The 15182-nt window shown below is 46.1% G+C and overlaps 1 protein-coding gene across 1 annotated transcript; it reads left to right on the top strand.

The window, feature by feature from the left end:
* Nucleotides 1-2764: 2764 nt before the first annotated feature.
* Nucleotides 2765-7531, top strand: LOC139710818 (uncharacterized). The gene has a single exon (XM_071622736.1). It carries the CDS (start codon nucleotides 2765-2767, stop codon nucleotides 7529-7531), a length of 4767 nt encoding a protein of 1588 aa, XP_071478837.1.
* Nucleotides 7532-15182: the final 7651 nt, after the last annotated feature.

Here is a 15182-nt window from a genome sequence, read left to right as displayed (position 1 = left end):
AAAACGCAAAATCTCCGTCGGATGTGGGAGGGGGCACCCCTTCCCACACCCTCCCCCATCTACACCTTAACATACACATTGATGATGCACACGCGGAATAAGAGCCAAATTTCGTGATTTAGCTTTCAACACTTCCTTGAAAAAAGCCTTATTTACTTGCATCATTTTTTTTTCGGGAAATTTTTTTTAAAGTATTTCATCAAAGGTTTATAATTTGCACGAGATCGCTGAATTTCAGGTCTGAAAATGCAAAATCATCCTCCTGTTGGAGAAGATATACCCCTCTCTTACACCCTCGTTTTCATTTTTTTTTTTTTTGGGGGGGGGGTTTACTGAACATAATATTCATCCAAATACAAGAAATTTGTTTAGATAATAACATTTTTTTTCAAAATACTGCTACCTTATACTTAAACAAGTGGGACCGTCTTAACTTGATAACACGCAAAAATGCATCAAATTGCACCGTTTACAACATCAAAGTGTAAAAAGTTCTCACTGTGTGTGTGTGGGGGGGGGGGGACACCCTCCTTCAATAACCCCCCCCCCCCCCCCAACCTGGCTACGTCGGTGCTACTACTATAGTATATTGTATAATACGAGTATAGGAACCTACATACAACCCAACTTGGAAACTTGTAAATCGAAATAATGATGAACCTGTTGATGGTTTGGGGTAGCTATTGGTGCAGATTAATGCACTGCACCAATTCCTATATTTACTCATGATTCTCTAGATCTACAGAAATTCCTTCTTTATTGTCTTCAATAGCCTGTCTTTGGTCTCACACAAATATATCGCGAAAGTGCATGCTCAGGCACCTGCACAGTACATGGCCTGAAAACTTCACCCGCTGAAGTCTATCCCCGCTGAACGCTAGTTGGCGCACTCTTCCCAGCGTTTCACTTTTCGACTGAGAGTTGGCCATCTATCTATGGAGTGTACGATGATCATTGATGATGAGAAGCTAGACTAGCGATAGCCAGAAGCTGCTGCTAGCTATAAAGCCTTGATCCCAGATCCTAGCAGGATGGTGAGTCGAGCCTATTGTAAAGTGATATTTAAAGCTGTATTTCGGGGTATTATAATGGCAATTAAGATGGATTACCAGAGCATGTTCATCGTATAATGTTTGAGGGCAATAATGCTAAGCAATGTTTATTCTCAGGATAGAATTTTAGCTGTCAGTTGCCAGCTCCTGCATGCTGCAGCTACAGTGGGATTGTACTTGTATGTTATGCTGTCTTGGTATTGGGAATTTAATAACGAAACTAGTATTCATCCACAGTCGACAAGTCACGCGTTGTGTGTGTATGTTGCATAGTTTTGTGCGCGTAGTGTATTTATGTCGGCTGCAAGACGCTTGGGCGAAATTTAGAAATTCGATGGGATAATGTAGATCAAAGTTGATGGTAGGTTTGGAGAAATTGTAAGGTTACGTGAACTTTTAAACTATTGGGATTGAAGGTTGATTAAAATGCTCTCGTGATTAAGGGCATAGCCGTGAGAAAATAACCGTGTACATCTAATAAGGGGAATAAAGTTGAATGATAGTGTAAGGGTTAGATTATCTAGTTATTGCTTGGTAAGGGGTTCAGTTAGAGCCGGATAATTACACCGTCCACTATAACAATAAGTTCTCCAGTATGTTGTTTACAGCCTCAGCATGTGCAAGTTAAAAAACACTACGTTCAGTTGATTTCATTGCACGGTGTCTTGATCAAAGTGAAATGAAACAAAAACGAAAATTATGTTTCTTTACTGCAAGGGAAATGGGTGGTGTTATAGTATACAAATATACCAGGCCTGAGAGGCTCTGGTTGAAACTATGCGCATGAGGTGACTTCAGTAGCACTATTTTCTGAGGGGCGCAGCCCCGAAGAAAATAGTGCTACTGAAGTCACCGAAGGCACATAGTTTCAACCGGTGCCTCGAAAAATTGTCCTGGTGTATTTGTTTTATATCCCTCCCAATGAATTTAAAAGTATTCGACTGCTGGTATTCTGTAATTTACCTCTTTTCTAAGGGCATCTTGCTTTACTTTTCAATTTTAAAGATTGACTAGTCATTCACGCTCGGGAAAGCAGCTCAGCAGGAGGACAGCGCGTACGCGTACTATGAAGAGACAACTGCGCGCTCAGCCGCTGAAGTGTACTCGGTGCATTGCTGAACAACATACTGGTAAACATGCGCAAACTGCAAACTCACTACGCGCTTCATACATGCAACACGCCTATCCGATCTGTCAGTCAAGTACGTTCGGTTGCCGCCAGTGCGGCGATGTGCGTGCTCGAGCTGATCAACGATGTGACTGTGAGCTGCAGTTGATTGTGTTTTCTGTCGTCTTTCTACCTAAGCTAGCTGTCATGTCTGTACATGAATATGGACTATCATTTCCTGTTAAAATGCAAGTATACATTGTAAATTTGGGTAGCATTCAGTAACAGCGTATAAGGTTAGATTAGGCACTGGAAAAATTCTAGAAATTAAAGCATCGAGTGCCACTGTAAATTCGTGTGATTCGTACGGTGTTCTAACGTAAACAGTGAACAAGTTAGACTCTAACTTACTCGTTAGACACTCTAAAAAATAATTATTAGAGGATTACATTACTCATCAGTGCATCTGCCCTTCTCTTTCAACCTGCAGATACCGTGTTCATTGTTGGCTATAGCACCTGAAGGTACGCAGCTCTGAAACAAAGAGACAGAGTTCTTATTTATGAACACGGTATTGTGAACTTAATTCGATCAACTCGCCAACATGCCTGCGGTTAGCTGCCCCATACCCAACTGTGACTACACCACACCAGACCTTGACGCCGCCATCGTAGCTGCCCTCCTCACCGCCCACACTGCCATTCACACCTCTGGACAAGTTGCCAAGGTAGAGAAGGTTAAGAGGCCAACGGTTGCTGCTGCTGGTACCAGCGAGGAATGGAACTACTTCACGTCAAGGTGGTCCGACTATGTGGATGCCACCAAGATCACAGGGAAAGACAGGGTCGTACAGCTCCTTGAATGTTGCGATGAACCCCTCCGGAAGGACCTCACAAGAGCCGCTGGTGGCAGCCTCACCAACAAAACTGAGGACGAGGTGCTGGCAGCCATCAAGAAGCTTGCGGTTCGTGAGGAGAACACCATGGTTGCCCGTGTAACGCTCCACAACATGCGTCAAGATAGAGACGAGACAGTTCGCAGCTTCGGAGCTCGCCTACGAGGTCAGGCAGACATTTGCAAATTCATCATAGCCTGCCCCTCCTGTGGTGCAGATGTTAATTACACTGACACAATTATGCGGGATGTGCTAACCAGGGGAATCGCCGACTCTGAAATCCCACTCGATCTCCTAGGCGACAAAAAACAAGATATGGGCCTAGAAGAAGTCTTCCAGTTCATTGAAGCGAAAGAGGCCGGTAAACGCTCTGCCTCCTCACTCCTTGACTCGCACACGGTGGAAGCAGCCAGCAGTTCCTATAGGAAAGCAAAGCAGGCACATCCCAAGGAACGGCAAGAACTATGCGCCTACTGCGGAAAGAAGGGGCACGGACGGAGCGCTCCCACTCGAGTCCGCAAGTCGCAGTGCCCAGCATACGGACATAAATGCGGACACTGCGACAAGTTTCATCATGTCGAGGATGTCTGCCGCAGCAAAGGCAAGCCAAAGGTCCCACAGTCGCCCTCATTGGGCGAGCAGGAAGGGGCCATCTTTGACGCCCTGTGCACCATTCGCGATGTTGGACACCCACCCGGCCTCCCCATTGACCACCATGTATATGACGACATTTCCAAAGCATGGCACAGGAAGAGATCGAAACCTCAACCTTACCTCAACGTGACCGTGCAGGCTGTCCCAGGGGACTACCAAGCTCTCGGATTTAACCTCTCATCCCCCTCGCAAACCAGTGCCATCCCAGCCATGGCAGACACTGGGTGCCAGAGCTGCCTCGCCGGTCTGAAGGTCCTCCACCGCCTCGGGCTACGCCAGCAAGATCTCATTCCAGTTACCATGGAGATGCACACTGCAACTAATGGTGGCATTACGATCCTTGGTGCTGTTCCTCTACGCCTATCGGGCAGGAATCCCCTTGGCCACGTCGTCGAGTCTCGGCAACTGACTTACATCACAGACAATTCTGACAAGCTCTTCCTCAGCAAAGAGGCCTGCATCGATTTGGGGATCATCCCTGACAGCTTCCCCACTCTTGGCATGGCACCAGGTACACCCCAATTGGACAAGGCCGCCACCCTTAAGGAGGCCCCCGAACGGATCGCCTGTACCTGCCCTCGACGCCAACTGCCCCCACCGCCTCCTACCGAACTGCCATTCCCTGCAACTGAGGCAAACCGGGTGAAGCTCCAACAATATCTCCTTGACTATTACCAGTCCAGCACATTCAACACGTGCGAGCATCAACCCCTGCCGCTCATGGACAGCCCCCCTATGAAATTGATGGTGGACCCAGATGCGGAGCCAGTCGCCCATCACACGCCTGTGCCAGTCCCGCTCCATTGGCGGGATGCCGTCAAGGCTGGCTTAGATCACGATGTACAGTTGGGTGTACTGGAACCCGTCCCCATTGGAGAGCCCGTTACCTGGTGCCACAGGATGGTGGTGTGTGCTAAGAAGGATGGTAAACCACGTCGAACAGTTGACCTCCAGGCTCTCAACGCACACGCTACCCGTGAAACACATCACACACCATCGCCCTTCATCCAGGCACGATCCGTTCATCATGGCAAGAAAAAGACCGTACTTGATGCATGGAACGGTTATCACAGTGTCCCCTTATGTCCCGAGGACCGACACCTCACCACCTTCATTACTCCGTGGGGCAGGTACCGCTACAAGACAGCCCCTCAAGGGTATATTGCCTCTGGAGACGGATACACCAGGCGGTATGATGAGATTGTCTCCAGCATCCACAACAGGACGAAATGTGTCGACGACGTCCTCCTGTGGGCTGACACGCTGCGGGACAGTTTCTTCCAGGCTGTCGAATGGCTGGATATCTGCGGCCGCAATGGGATCACCCTCAATCCCAAGAAGTTCACATTTGGTGCAGATGTCGTGGAATTCGCTGGATTTGAGATTACTCCAGACAGTGTTCGCCCATGCCAGAAGTACTTACAGGCAATCCTTGACTTCCCTACGCCTACTGACATCACGGACGTGCGCTCCTGGTTTGGTCTCGTCAATCAAGTGTCCTATGCCTTCAGTATGGCTGAGAAGATGCTACCATTCCGTGAACTGTTGAAGCCTAAAACACCCTTCGTGTGGACTGCAGCCCTCCAGAGAGCATTCGACGAGTCCAAAGCTGCTATTGCCAGTGAGATTGAAGAAGGTGTGCGCATTTTTGACCCAAGCAAACCCACCTGTCTTGCCACGGACTGGTCCAAGGATGGCATTGGCTTCTGGCTCCTGCAAAAACACTGCAGCTGCAACGACGTTGAACCCTTCTGCTGCAATTCGGGCTGGAAGATCACCCTCGTCGGCAGCAGGTTCACTCATGCCGCTGAGACACGCTATGCTCCAGTGGAAGGCGAAGCCCTTGCTGTCGCTGACGCCCTGGACAAGGCGAGATATTTTGTCTTGGGCTGTGAGGACCTCATCATAGCGGTTGATCATAAACCCCTCCTCAAGATCTTCGCAGACCGTGCCCTTCAGGACATCCCCAATCCCCGCCTGAGGAATTTGAAGGAGAAAACCCTGCGCTACAGGTTCCGCATGGTTCATATTCCCGGCTTCAGGCACCGTGCCACAGACTGTCTTTCTCGCCACCCAACTGGTGAACCTGAAAAACTGCACCTGCCTGACGACATTGCCACGATCGCATTGACCCCCGCCACGTTCCTGCATTCCGCAACCCTCATGACGGGTCTCCGCACCATGACCCCCCACAACAACTCTGTCGAGGTTTGCATGCTCTCCTCTGTCACATGTGCCCTGGAATCACTCCACTTGAAATCAGTCACGTGGGACAGGGTCCGTACTGCCACAGCCAGTGATGACAACATGCAGGCGCTCCTCAATGCTATCGAAGCTGGCATGCCGGAATTTCGTCATGAGCTCCCCACAACTATCCGGGAATACTTCCCTTTCCGTGATGCACTTTCTGCAGTTGATGGTATCATCCTCTACAAGGATCGCATTGTCATTCCACCATCTCTCCGGGAGGAAGTCCTGGCTCATCTGCATGCTGCACACCAAGGTGTCACCTCCATGACTGCCAGAGCGGAGTCCTCCGTATTTTGGCCTGGGATCACTCCAGCCATCGCGGCCCTCCGTGCACAGTGTCACCAATGCAACAGGATTGCACCCTCCAACCCGAGCGCACCACCAACTCCTCTTCTGTCTCCGGCCTACCCCTTCCAATGTGTCTGCGCTGACTACTTTCACTACAAAGGCTGCAACTACTTGGTCATTGTAGACCGCTACTCCAATTGGCCAATCGTTGAGCGATCCACTCAGGGAGCACCTGGACTCATTTCTTGCCTGCGACGGACATTCGCCACCTTTGGGATTCCAGACGAATTAGCATCAGATGGTGGACCTGAATTCACGGCAGTTACCACGCGCTGCTTCCTCAAGGACTGGGGTGTTCATCACAGACTTTCTTCTGTCGCATATCCACATAGCAACTGTCGGGCTGAGGTAGCCGTCAAATCTGTGAAGCGCCTTATCATGTCCAACACCAGCCCCACAGGTGCCCTGGACACTGACGCCTTCCAACGTGCCATGCTACAGTACCGAAACACGCCCGATAGGGACACCAAGTTGTCTCCGGCTATGTGTGTCTTTGGCCATGCCATCCAAGACTTCATCCCTGTTGCTCCTGGCAAATACTTACCGCACCAGGCATGGCGTGAAACCCTGGTAGCTCGGGAAGAGGCACTTCGCACCCGCCACATGAGAGATGCGGAACGTTGGGCTGAGCATACCAAACGACTCCTCCCCCTTGCTGTTGGAGACCATGTCCGGATTCAGAATCAGACAGGACCACATCCACTTAAGTGGGACAGGACCGGGACTGTAGTTGAGGTCCGACAGTATGACCAATACGTCATTCGGGTTGACGGTTCTGGGAGGGTCACCCTCCGTAACAGGAAATTTCTTCGGAAGTATGTCCCTGTTCAACAGCGCCCACCCCCACTGACTATGGAGGTCGACATCTCTGCTCCTCACCGGCCAGCACCCATACCCCTCTCCAACCCTGCGAGATGCGTACCACCCTCACCACACCCAACCGGCGCTGCTGATGTTCCCCACTGCAACCCTGAACCAGTTCCCAGTGATCCTCTACTTCAGATGATAACCAGTGATGCTTCTCCTAGACGGCGTCATCTCCATACGGCCATCCCCCCTACTGCTGACTGCCCAGGGACGCCACGCGAGACACCTCCCACACCTCCTGACCCGGTTCCAGCTCCTGCACTCGTCGCTTCCCCCTCGCCTGGCACCCCTGCTGCACCCCGACGCTCTGCCCGTCGCACCAGACAGCCTGCTTGGCACGCGGATTACTCCATGTGATTTCAGCCATGCAGTTCCCTTGAAATTGTTGTTGTGTTCCTGCGTTATAGTTGTGCTTACCAGCAGTTTTGGATTCTGAACATTGTTCTAACTTTGGTTTGTTTTCGCGTTCCTACGTTCAGCGTTGTTATTATGGATTTTACTCTTTTGCCTACGGAACTTTATGGACCTACATTTGTATTCCCAGCGTTATTATTACCACACCGCGGTATTACTGGATCAGTCTTTGTCACGTTTTGGACTCTTGACATTTTCTTCATGCCAAAGACTTGGGGGGAGATAGAGGATTACATTACTCATCAGTGCATCTGCCCTTCTCTTTCAACCTGCAGATACCGTGTTCATTGTTGGCTATAGCACCTGAAGGTACGCAGCTCTGAAACAAAGAGACAGAGTTCTTATTTAATTATTAGGAATGAGATGACGGGAAATAGGGCCGGAGTCTGAGTCTGTCTGTTAGACAGGTAGAACTAACGTTAAGCTTAACTAGCGCTAACGTTAGAGCAGGCCTACTATCTACTGCAGTTTCGTTTGTCAACATCTTTTGGGTGGGTCGCTCGAGTTTAATAGTGAACTGCGAGACCAACTTTCAAACGGCGAAGCATGAACTCCCCAAAGGCCTACGGTACGTCGAAGAACCCTAGCTTGCTTATTGTTGTCTAATTATAGATCTACGATATCGCCTACTCTGTTGTAACGTAGAATGAGGGCTTTAAAGAGTCTGAGTCTGAGTCTCTCTAACGTAACCCGTGTCGCATTGAGTGTATGCGTGCCTTGTGGTTCTCGCGAAGTGCAGTGATGATCTAAGGCGCCGCGATACCCATTCATTTGTACATGAAATCTCTCGCGAAGCGAAGGTGCTGCGATACCCATTCATTTACACGTGAAATATTTCGCGTCGCGACGCGAAGCAAAAAAGGCGCGAAAATCACCAGCGTGGTATAGTTTTTACCATTTCCCTAGGGAGTATAGTCTTTTTCGCGCACTTATATGGTAGAACTATGTTTTGTTGTTTACAGTGCTCTCGACCAATCAGAGGACGAGATGCATTTTGTGAGGGATATAAACAGTAACATTACCTTTGTAGGATTTATTGTTATTGGGTTTATCGTGGGCGTAAAAGAAACTTTTAATTGTAATGTAGATCTACCGCCTACCGGTAAGTTCTCACAATCATTCATACGACATTAGGTCTGTAACAAGTTAGTTTTATAGAGAAGAGAACAATTAAGAGATTGCTATTTCAATTTGTTATTTTAATTTAAATGTCTAACTGTACGTTATTCATTCTCATTTCAGGACGGTGTCAGAATGTCAATGTTAACATCATAGAGTTTTGACGTGTTGCCGTACTTTCAAGAAGACCTCTCTGTTTGTTCGTGTCAGAGGCGTCGTTTGTGATCTATGAGATGTCACTGCTAAACATCGACCTGAAGACATACGACACACTCACAACACCAAACCTCAGATTATTGTGTGTGAATATGAAGATATTCGCAAATGAATGAATATGTTAAGCCTGCGTTGGATTGCTGTAAAATTATATAGGGTCTAAGTTCTGTGTGTGTGAATGGTTTTGTTAAGTTTCGAGAGTTGTGTTCATTTTTTTAGTTATTTACAAATAGTTGTGTGTATCAACCATGTCATGCAATGACTTATCTAACTCATAGTATAATTCAACATTTTGGTTGCCAATCATGTGATTTTGACATTACCATTTATCTACTGGGTATCTATTTATCTTTTTATCTCATGTTTATTACAGTGAGGCTGGTTGGTGGCAACGGCGTAGCCAGGATTTCATCTTAGGGGGGGCGGTTAGTGTGAGAGGGAGCGAAGCGACCGAGCCCGAGCGAGCGGAGCGAGCGAGGGGGGGGGGGGGAGGGTGTGGGAGGGGGGTGTCCCCCCTCCCACGGTGAGAACTTTTTGCATTTTGATGTTGTAAATGGTGCAATTTGATGCGTGTTTTTGCGCGTTTTATCGACGTGAAACAGTTCCACTTGTTTAAGGTAGCAGTTTATTTTGATGTAGATTATCATTGAACAATTTGCCTATAAAATGGTATAATTTAAATACACTTCTTGTATTAATTATTTTCACTGAATATCATGAACGCGACTGAACCCGAGCGAGCGGAGCGAGCTAGGGGGAGGGGAGGGTGTGGGAGGGGGGTGTCCCCCCTCCCACGGTAAGAACTTTTTGCATTTTGATGTTGTAAATGGTGCAATTTGATGCATTTTTTGCGCGTTTTATCGACGTGAAAGTCCCACTCGTTTAAGGTAGTTTATTTTGATGTAGATTATCATTGAACAATTTGCCTATAAAATGGTATAATTTAAATAAACTTCTTGTATTAATTCTCTTCACTGAATATCATGAACGCGACTGAACCCGAGCGAGCGGAGCGAGCGAGGGGGGAGGGGAGGGTGTGGGAGGGGGGTGTACCCCCTCCCACGGTAAGAACTTTTTGCATTTTGATGTTGTAAATGGTGCAATTTGATTCATGTTTTTGCGCGTTTTATCGACGTGAAAGTCCCACTCGTTTAAGGTAGCAGTTTATTTTGATGTAGATTATTATTGAACAATTTGCCTATAAAATGGTATAATTTAAATAAACTTCTTGTATTAATTCTCCTCACTGAATATCATGAACGCGACTGAACCCGAGTGAGCGGAGCGAGAGAGGGGGGAGGGGAGGGTGTGGGAGGGGGGTGTCCCCCCTCCCACGGTTAGAACTTTTTGCATTTTGATGTTGCAAATGGTGCAATTTGATGCATGTTTTTGCGTGTTTTAACGAGTTGAAACAGTCCCACTTGTTTAAGGTTGCAGTATATTTTGATGTAGGTTATCATTGAACAATTTGCCTATAATATGGTATGATTTAAATACACTTCAGGGCTTTTTACACTTGTGTTTCTTAACCCCGGACTTTCTCTGACCCAGGACTATCGTTAGTCCCGTACCAATTTTTCAGCTTTTTACACTCGCCAATTAGTCCCGTACTATCTCTTGTCCGTGGCTAAGGAGAAAACTGACCTTTTTACAGTCGTATTTCTTAGCCCCGGACTTTCCAAACCACATGAATATTCATAATTACGCTGTGTACTGTACACGTACACGCACGCACCGGCAGCACTTGATTGCCTCGTTTCTGATTGGTCAGTGAGGGTCGGACTTCGTCTCCGTCGCTTAGCCCAGGATTATTTTTTCGTTCTGTTTACACTCACTTGCTTGGCACCGCAATTGCGGTGCTAACCCCTGCTATTTTGCAGGGCCAGATAGTACCGTACTATCGGTGGGGCTAGCCCACTTTGGCAAAAACGAGTGTAAACAGAAAGTGGGCTAAGGATAGTCCCGTACCAACGGTGGGGCTAAGGCCCCCCCCCCCCCCCCCCCCCCCTTAGCCCCACCGTTGGTCCGGGGCTAAGCAAAATTTTACAAGTGTAAAAAGCCCTTTCTTGTATTAATTCTTTTCACTGAATATCATGAACGCGACTGAACCCGAGCGAGCGGAGCGAGGGAGGGGGGGGGGAGGGCGTGGGAGGGGGTGACCCCCCCTCCCACGGTGAGAACTTTTTGCATTTTGACGTTGCAAATGGTGCAATTTGATGCATGTTTTTGCGCGTTTTATCGACGTGAAACAGTAACACTTGTTTAAGGTAGCAGTATATTTTGATGTAGGTTATCATTGAACAATTTGCCTATAAAATGGTATCATTTAAATAATCTTCTTGTATTAATTCTTTTCACTGAATATCATGAACGCGACTGAACCCGAGCGAGCGGAGCGAGCGAAGGGGGAGGGGAGGGTGTGGGAGGGGGGTTTCCCCCCTCCCATGGTGAGAACTTTTTTATTTTGATGTTGCAAATGGTGCAATTTGATGCATGTTTTTGCGCGTTTTATCGACGTGAAACAGTCCCACTTGTTTAAGGTTGCAGTATATTTTAGTGTAGATTATTATTGAACAATTTGCCTATAAAATGGTATCATTTAAATAATCTTCTTGTATTAAACAATTCTTACACTGAATATCATGAACGCTGTCTGTTCAGCAATCAAACAGAAAAAGCACAGGGTGTAGATAGGGGCATATCCCCTCCCACACGAAGGTGATTTTGCGTTTTCAGACCTGAAATTCAGCGATCATGTGTAAATTTTTGGTGCAATACTTTTTCATCGAAGTGAAATCACGGAATTTAGCTCTTATTCCGAATGTACACCATCTGTATGTATAAAGTCTAGTGAGGTAGAGCTTAGGGGAAGGGGGATTCCCCCTCCCGCTCGCGGAGTTTTTGCGTTTTTAGAATTGAAATAAAGCGATCTGGGTATAGCCACAGTCTTTTTCTATGCATGGCGGAAGGGGGGGGGAGGGGCGGGCGAGCAGGGAGAAGGCGTGGGCGAGTGTTATCTCCACCCTTCTCTTCCGATGGAGCTTTTGCCTTTTTAAGGTTGAAATTGAGATATCTCGTATACGCATATTTGATGGAACCAACATTTGGGAAATCAAAAAAAAAAAAAAACTGATGGGGCGGGGGGACTGAGGGAGGAAAGGGTCGATTAAAAGGGGAAATTCCCCTTATACATGAGGGAACCTTGAGTTTTTCGGAATATAAGTGATAAGTCTTGTGCACTCAGAATTATTCATATTTTTTTTTTAAATCTAAAAAGTGTACTAAGCTAGGGAAAGAGGCACAGAGGGGAAGGGTTTGGGAGGGGGATACCCCCTCCCAAGCACGAGAAATTTTGCATATTTTGAATTGAAATTCAACGATCTGGTGCACACTTTGAGTGAAATATTCAAAAAATATCTTATTTGATGAATGCATGTGCATGCATGCAATATACACACATTTTTTTTTCCGCCTCCCAAATCCCCGGTCCAAATCTTAGGGGGGCGACCGCCCCCATCGCCCCCCCCCCCCCTGGCTACGCCAGTGGTTGGTGGATCAACCCAAAATGAAGGCCGAGTTGAGATATCGTGTAACGGGCAGTGGGGCAAGGTGTGTGACAATAACTGGGATATGAGAGACGCGCACGTGGTGTGCAGAGATCTCGGCTACTCATCGGCCTCAGCTATTTATGTGTCATCGCACTTTGGGCAGGGATCTGGACCAATCTGGGTTTACTGGGCTCACTGTGATGGAACGGAAAACTCTCTGGTTCATTGCCTTCGTGAGCCATGGGGATGTCATGGGTCATACTGTACTCACAGTAAAGACGCCGGAGTGAGGTGTGAAGGAGACCGTAAGTCTGATTCATTAATTCACGCATTTCATAATGTACTGAGTAACTCAGGCCAAGTTACAGAAATGAAAATAATAATATAAAAATCTAAGATGAAAAAAAAAAAAATGATTTAAAATTGAATTAAAGAAGTCTCTCGATCGAGTTTTGTTTCTTTCTTCATCTCTCTCCCTCCCTCTCTCTCTCTTTATCTTAAGCCAATTCATACAGTGTTGTATGTACAAGCTTGTACGTCTAAATCAATGCACAATCTAGCGGGAGGCGTTTTTTTTTAAAGACGGCACAGATTGGGGCATGGCGCGTGTTAAACCTATGGGAAAAATGTTGGGTTAGGGTTTTTGGTTATGGTTAGGGTTAGGGTTAGGGTTGGGGTTAGGGTTATTATTTGATGGTTATACAGTTGAACCTCTATTATCCGGCCTCCCTTTATCCGGATCTCTCTATTATCCGGACGCAATCTCGCCGTGATTTTTTTTTTTAAATAATTACGGGAAGAAAGGGGATTTCCCAACTCCTTGAGAACTCCTACCCAAACACACATGAATTACATATTACTTCCAATATGATTAACATACATTGCATCAAATTTCCTTCCAAATTGCTTACCTTCAGACATTTCAACATCCCCAAACATCCCCACATGTAACAATGAAAAGGTTGCAGTATACTATAGTACACATTACTACATGTGGTACTACAATGGGCTACATCAGTACATGTGTATGTACATGTATATGTACATGTATAAAGCATTGAGTCTCCCGTATCCGGCCAAATCCCTTATCCGGATGAGCCCCGGTCCCGACTTGTCCGGATACGAGAGGTTCAACTGTAGTTAGGATTAGGATTAGGGTTAGGTTTAGGGATAGGGTCCCCGATAAATTTTTAGTTTCCCCAATCTGTGCCGTCTAAAAAAAACACGCTAGCGGGAGGCACAGTTATTGTGTAGTGTGGTTTGCATCGCCACACAAATTTGAAACGAAAGTCCCTACACCTGAGTCTACAAAGTCTGGTAAAAGTTGAATATTTGTTGTTAATTTTTTCACTTTTAGACTCATTTAGAAATGACTGTACTGCGCTGCCGTGTACGTGTACATTACCATACCGCGGCCAACTGTTCGAGTGCTGCGCAGAGTTCCGATTCAAACCATCGAATTATTTCGAAATGGGTAAAAGTGTCTTAACAGTAAATATTCAACTTTTACCAGACTTTGACGAGATTCAGACAATCTGTTTTAGGTTGTGAAATATTGAGGGCGAGTTTGTAAATGTATAAATATCACAATACGAGGCGATACGAAACTACAACTTGTCCTACTTACAAGTAAAAGAAGTGAATGATCGCCCGGCCCAGCGCGATGTCGGGCACGAGTCCTAGGGTATAGTAGGACCTATACTATTCTTAAAATCTTCTCTTTTTTTCCATAATTCTAAGTCAGACAGTTCAGAAGTGCCTATGAAAGACAGAATTGGTATTCTGAAATTGTTCCCTGGAAAAAATTAGGACATCCTTATTCCCGCCCACTGCATTTTCTAATATTAAAGCAAATAAAATTACAAATTTTGTTTGGTATTATGCAAAATTAACCAGTGCGATAACATTCTTAGGAAATTATGACGTCTGGTTAAAAACACATATTTGTCTTCACCCGTGATACAGTTTTGAAAATGTACTACTTACAAAGAAAGAAATATTAAAAGAGAATCGCAGAAATTGTGGAGTGTTGTTGTTGTTGTTTTTTTTTTAAACAAAAATAAATTAGTCAGTGTATTATACATAAGCTACACGCGTGTGGTACATTAACGGTATGTGGCCGGCAGCTGGCGCGCCGGCTGGATACATCCAGCTAGCTACACGATCGACCAGCGGGCCGGCGTCCGAGGGCAGCGTGGCGGCCAGCGCTACCATCTACGCCTGTTTGCTGTGCGTATGTACAGTAACAAGCGAACGCTATTGAACCTACGCGGATGATTCTTTCAGAGAATATGTACACACATCAATACTTAGTTTAGGCATACATTCATGTATAGCTATCAAGTAATGTATATAAAAAAAAAGAAGGATCTGTACATTTAAGATTTAGAGAACACATTGGCAAAGAGTTGTTTGCCTTGCACTTATCAAAACTCAGTTCATGCATTTTGAGCAGCCTGAGAATAATTATTAAAAAAAAACCAAACTCCATAAAACATGTTGGCCAACACATCAACACCATTTAAACACAAATTCACGGAATGGGACCTGCCGGTCTACACAACCGAATACGTAACTACATGTATTTGTTTTGTCAGTAGAAAAAGAAAAAGAAAAAAAACTTTCGTGGCAAACAATCATATGACAAGAACATTTGAACAAAAAATGAATGAAAAATAACCAAAATGAATTGAATAATAAACAGGAATACT

This window comes from Diadema antillarum, unplaced genomic scaffold (genome assembly GCF_040938485.1).
Source record: "Diadema antillarum isolate AM-2024a unplaced genomic scaffold, OU_Dant_1.0 scf00000039, whole genome shotgun sequence".
NCBI lineage: Eukaryota > Metazoa > Echinodermata > Echinoidea > Diadematoida > Diadematidae > Diadema > Diadema antillarum.
This window is presented reverse-complemented; position numbering and strand designations above follow the sequence as displayed.